Raw genomic sequence first — 6380 nt, 5'->3', positions numbered from 1 at the left:
TGCATTAAAAACCGTGGACAGATTAAATCCTAAAAATTCCAGTATAAATAATAATACCATTCCGAGGGAGAAGGCATCAGATGACCCCAGCGTGGTCCCCAGAGAAGAAGGTTGACCTCAAGTAACCCTGTGTGCTAATTGGTTGACCTCAGGTGACCCCCCCCACCCAGAATGGTCATTAGAGAGGGACCTTGACCTCAGGTGACCCCGGCATGGTCCCCAGAGAAGAAGGTTGACCTCAAGTAACCCCATGAGCTACTTGGTTGACCTCAGATGACCCCAGCATAGTCCCCAGAGAGGGGGTTGACCTCAAGTAACCCTGTGGGCTAATTGGTTGACCTCAGGTGACCCCAGCATGGACCTCAGAGAGGGGGTTTGACCTCAAGTAACCCCATGTGCTAATCAGTTGACCTCAGGTGACCCCACCCAGAATGGTCATTAGAGAGGGACCTTGACCTCAGGTGACCCCGACATGATCCCCAGAGAAGAAGGTTGACCTCAAGTAACCCCACAGGCTGATTGGTTGCCCTCAGATGGCCCCTATTGTTGTTCCCAGAACTTGAACTTGTTCATCTGTAACGATTTATTCTTTTCTTTTATGCGTCACGTCAAGGAACCTGTTTATTAACTTGGTCTGTCGCGTCTTCAATAGTCTGGTTGCTGCAGCGGCTGCAGCGCAAGTCCCCCACTCACCCTTGGATGCCTGGTGGTTTTGTTTTCCTGTCTCCACCCTTAGCTGTTGGTGACGAGCTCACTGGGACCAACCCCCCGAGAGGCCATCACCGTGCCCGCCCCCTCAGCCTCGGTTATGCCCGTGGCCCGCTTCTGCCAGCGCCTCTCGGCAGGAGCTCTGCTCTCCCGCTGCTCCATTTGGAGCAGAAAGAGCAAAGAGCGCCAGCTCTCTCTTTTCCGTCTGGTACAACTGAATCTCTGTGTGCGTCTGTCCACACGTACCTTTACCCTTGCGTTCAGCAGTTACAGATTTGGTGATAACGTTTACAAGACATCAGCACAGTTTGAAACTTCAAAACGACGCTCTACTGGATTGACAGCCATTAACAGTACACATGGCCAAGGATTAGGCCTTAATCACCATCAACACACAGGTAAACAATTGGTGCTTAACAAGCTCGTCCTAAATTAGCCCTGAGTATAAAAGAGCAGAGAGCTGGTAGCTGAGGTTAGCAGTTGTGCCTTGAGATGGGTGCTGTGGTTTGTACGGCTTTTAAGGTGAGGGTGGAAGAGTACTTTTGGGTGAGGGAAGCCAGACCTGGAGTAGGATACCATCTTCTTCTTTCTTGTTTTTTTTTCCTCATTGCTTGTTGGTGCTTGATTCTTCTCCTTCCTCCTTTGAGAGGATGGGGGACAGCACACCTCCTCTTGACTGGCTTGTTTCAGTTCTTACAGCCAGGACTTGTTTTGTGGGTTGTTTTTTTTTCCAGCATGTTTCCCGTTGGGAAACGTCCTGTGGGGTTACTTTGCCTTCACCCATTATCTTCTCTACCTGCTGTACACGTGGGGTTTTTGATCTCTTTCACACTTTACTTCTTGTATTTGTTTCCTACATTTCACATGTGCAGTTGTCTTCCTCTGTGTGCTTATTTACTCTATGTTTTTTCTTAGCTATTTCATCAAATGCCAATTGCTGATTTTGCTGTTGGAATTTATACCATGCTATAAAAAGCTTACGCACGGTCACTGGTTACATTATCTTAGTGTGCCTATGTCTGTGTTTAAGGCAAGCCTTATAACTTGCTTAACTTGCTTCTAATTTTTGTGTGCGACAGGCCACCACTTTGGCTACCTTGCTCTGCGGTTGGTGGCCGTTCAACCACAGTGGTGAACGTCCCTGTTGGACTCCTCTTGAAGGACTATGTGTTTACTTGAGGGAAAACGTCAAGAAAATATCATCCTGGGGAGGTTGCCAAGACTTACTCTAGACATGTGTGCCCTCAGACATGAGTAACTGGGTAGGCTTTCCCCCAGCAGGTTCCCAAGACTTACATCAGTTATGTATGTCCCCAGACATGAATAATTGGACAGGCTTTCCCCCATTAGCTGCCATCTGCTGTTGTGGACCACAAGAAGTGGAGAGCAGCTGTTGTCTTTTCCTGAACCCTCTCTGAAAGGAGGGCTCCAGCAGCACCCGTCGACCTGAAGGGTTGCTCTCCTACATAATGCTTCTCCTCTCTGGGCCAGAGCCCAAACACCTCCGCAAGTGTCGCAGGAGCTGGTGAGGCCTGGGCTGGTGGAACAAGGTTGCCTGCACTTCTCTCCTGGCTGCACTCTGAACTCCTAAGGGGAGTTGTGGGACTTGGCTCGCCCTTGGGTGAGCGTGGGCACGTTCCCTTAACCGTTTGCCAAGAGCCATCCAAAGTCCTGAAAATGAAGAGCAGTGAGAGACAAGTTCTAAATCCTTCGTCTCTGTGTGTCTGTATCTCACCTGGAGAAAGGTGAATGTTGCCTGAAATTGGGAGGAATGAAGTGGAAGGCATGGGACTTCTGTCCTGGGACAGAAAGGAGTCGGGAAAGGAAAAGGTATTTTTAGGTGTATGTGAAGGGACTGCCTAGCTCTGTAAACATTTGGGCCATTCCTATGGCTCATACTGGAACTGAGAGTGCCTCCAACACAGGCTAAGACAACCTACTCGTCATTAGACCCGCAGATAGGAATTCCTTCTTACCTTTGTATTCAAGATCTTCTGAGAGAGAGAGAAAATACACAAAATAAACAAAGAAGAAGAAAAATAAAAGCAAGAAATAATCAATAACTGCACAGCCCAGAATCTGACTGGGGCAGCTAGAGTGCAGGTGCACTCACGCCTTAATCCCAGACACAGGGTTTTTGGCAAAGCAGAGCAAAAATACTTGCTGGGAAGACAGGGCTAGCTAGCCTCAGCTGAATTCCTGAGGCCCTCTCCCTCTGCTTGGTGGCAGCCGTCCTCCTCACATCTAGTGCAGCAGTTCAGAGGACACTGGTTTTGGTTGCCAGCGCGCACCCAAGTGACCTGCAGTGACACACCAGGAGTTACAGGCAGAGTGTGCTCCTGGAGATCAGAGGGGACAACCAAGGGCTTTGCCCTAAGACCTTGGCTACAGTAGTTGAAGTTGTGGCTAAATCATCACCTTGCCTTCAGTGGTGACCAGATGCCAAAATCAATGCTCAAGGAGTTGTGTATTCTCCTCTGGAGAAGCCTAATCAGGTGAGGGATGTATCCTGGCACTTAAAGTAAGCAGAGCAGGACTTACGCTGCAAGCAGTCACTGTGCCTTCCCGTGGCATGCCTGGGGGCTTCGTGTCCATCTGCCTGGCTAGACACGTAACAAGCCTTTCCTTTTCCAGGTGCAGCCTCCAGCACTGTAATCCAGATCAAAATTTTAAGTGTGTACAGTTTTGATGAATGCAGAATACTGTAGGCATAATTTTTAGAGCTTACTCATGTTGGAAGATGAGATTTGGATTGTGTAGCCCTTCATAACATGAAAAATCTGCCTAGATTTTTTCATATCTAATTATTACTTTATTTTGTCACTGTATGTTTATGCTCATCTCTTCTGTAGAGTATCTTTACAAATGAATATGAGGCCATGTTGTCTGACACCAGAGTACATTCTTCCTCAGAAAATAACACAGTTAAGAGAAAACAATTGGTTTTGTTTTCTAGTTATGATCCAGTATTTTAGTTTTATTTCCTCTCTCTGTATTAGGTGATATCTATTTGGTAACTCTCCAACTCATCCAGAATGTGATTGCTTTGGGATAGGTTATGAGACTTTTAAAAAGCATTATTAAATCAAAACCAATAACCATTATAGAACTGTGATACTAGAAAATAGTAATAAGAATTGGTCATGCATTAAAAATCCCCATCTATAGACACAGGTATAGATATACTGTTAAAGGTACAGATTTAGCAGTATTTGGGCAGCTGTAAATACATAAGAGGATGAGGTTAAGCAGCATTTAATTTTAAAGCTGCACAGATTTGCGCTACTTTTAAAGCTTTGGATGATGTGCCATGCGGCTGCCGCTGGTTTGAGGTGACAAAAAGAAAGAAGAGGGGAGCAGCCAAAGGTCTGAAGGAAAGCCGGGCTCCAAAGCCCTTTCCGTTCTGCCTGCAAGTCTATACCTGCCTCTAACAAATGGCTGCAGGTTTCCACCTTTTATATCACAAGGTCTGTTCAACAAGCAAATGTCTGATTATGGTATAGCAGTTCTAACACTCTTCTATTGTCACATGCTTTTATAATCAATTTTGTTTGAGAACAGGCATGACATCACTTCGTGCTCATCGCTCAAGTTTTCCATCATTTTCGTTACCTTCTGGCAGTGCTTGGATTTGTTACATCTTGGGCTCTCATTTGCATCCTCCTGAAATAAGATAAACGCTCACAAAAAAATCTGCAGAGGAAAAGACAAGGAATTACACCACCCTACAGAATTTAACGTAACTGGATATGATTTCATGAAGACAAATCTACAAAAGAAAACTGATTCGTCACTTATGCAATTGATGTAGTTACTCTGTTTCTAAGCTGTTATATTGATGTGTGTCTTCTCCTGTTCCTTCATCAGGAATATAATCTTTTCATTATTATATATCCATACAATAATACCTCTGAGGGAGATCTCACGGTGCTCCATGCTATTTTACCCTAGACGAGAAACTTTCAAAGCAGTCTCAGTTTCAAATATTCACTCTTGTGGTTCACCAGTACAGACAGAAAAAGGAATATGCACATTTCTGATGTACTGTTAACAATAAAATATCTCTTTCAAATGGTCTTTTATTCAACTTCTGATTTAAATTTTTTTTAACTGCAAGGTTTTGTTGAATTTCATCATAAAGACTGCTTGTTATCCATGCAAACTCAGGGACCCAGTTTCAGGTGGTTGACTGCGGGATTGAGGGCGTATTCACAAATGCATAGAAATCCCACTAACTTCACACTTTGACTATGTCCTGAGCTTTGATACTAAAACAGCTAAGCTCTTGTTTCTCTATTTCTTCCCTTTCAGAACGACAGTACTGGGGCTCAGACCTGCAGCTTCCCAAAATACCTTTTGAAGAAATCATGTACAATGATGAAAGCGCGTACAAGTGGCTGTGCACCCTAAAGAAAGTAGGAATCGTGCTACTAACAGGAGCTGCTACTAGGCAGGGAGAGTTGGTTAAACTTGGCCACAGGATTGGGTTCCTGCGTCTCACTTTTTATGGGTGAGTTTGGTTTTTAATATCTTTGCTTTGCCGGCTATGTAATCACTTCTAATGTATTTCACTTCGGCTTGCTGGACCCCTTTTGTGCATTAACTAACTTATTAAACCAAGGTGAAATTTTTTCTTCTCTGCATGTTAGCAAATGTGGTGTCAATTAACATTCTGTATGAGAGGATTGCTTTGCTATCACAGGCAGGGTATGTAAAGAGCAGCAGCTATAACATTAACTGCTGAGAGAAAGAAAAATGCCTGAAAACAGATGATGTCAAATAAAAGATAACCACAAGATAGCCGTACTTACCTATACCATGGACAAAATCAAAAGTCCTAATCCAGTCGCCTTCTGAATAGAGGAAGTTATCTGTACTGAAACTTTTTCTTAGCCTGATTTTGAGTCACGGAAATAGGTAAGACTTAGATGATGTTATTGTGTCTCACATCACGGAGAAGATGGGCAGAGTACCCATTTCCCTGCTTTCAACTGTCTGCTCTGGAAAGCCACAACCAGTCCCAGCAAACATTTTCTTAAAACTGCTTTTTTGCAAAAATAAGAGCTCAGCCTGCAGGAGTGCAAGCAGGAACTTGTAAATCATCCTTTTGATGCCAAGACCTGGTAAACTGAACCTCTACCTCCTCAAGCAACTACTAGGCGAGTAAACAAATGATGATGGTAGCTCACGTCTTGCTGAGCTGAGTCAGTGACCTCCATCTAGCCAAGTAAAGGAGCAGCATTATTAGCTAACATATTGCCCTGTCCCTCACCCCTAGCTGTTGGTATAATTTTTTACAATACTGTCCTGGTTTCGGCTGGGATAGAGTCAATTTTCTTCCTAGTAGCTGGCACAGTGCTGTGTTTTGGATCTAGGATGAGAATAATATTGATAACACACCGATGGTTTAGTTGTTGCTGAGCAGTGCTTACGCTAGTCAAGGACTTTTCAGCTTCCCATGTCCTGCCAGCGAGAAGCTGGGAGGGGGCACAGCCAGGACAGCTGACCCAAACTGGCCCAAGGGACATTCCGTACCATGGGACGTCATGCTCAGTATATAAACTGGGGGGGGTTGGCTGGGGGACAGCGACTGCTGCTCGGGGACTGGCTGGGCATTGGTCGGCGGGTGGTGAGCAATGGCATTGTGCATCACTTATTTTGTATATTCTTTT

General features: G+C 44.9%; 1 protein-coding gene across 1 annotated transcript in view; it reads left to right on the top strand.

Moving 5' to 3' along the window:
- The window catches only part of BBOX1 (gamma-butyrobetaine hydroxylase 1), a 37666-nt gene that overhangs the window by 16522 nt on the left and 14764 nt on the right, over positions 1-6380 (top strand). The window contains 1 exon segment of the mRNA XM_009288869.2: positions 5020-5218. Coding sequence (XP_009287144.1) covers positions 5020-5218 — 199 coding nt within the window.

This window comes from Aptenodytes forsteri, unplaced genomic scaffold, assembly GCF_000699145.1.
Source record: "Aptenodytes forsteri isolate BGI_AS27 unplaced genomic scaffold, ASM69914v1 Scaffold8, whole genome shotgun sequence".
Taxonomy (NCBI): Eukaryota; Metazoa; Chordata; class Aves; order Sphenisciformes; family Spheniscidae; genus Aptenodytes; species Aptenodytes forsteri.
This window is presented reverse-complemented; position numbering and strand designations above follow the sequence as displayed.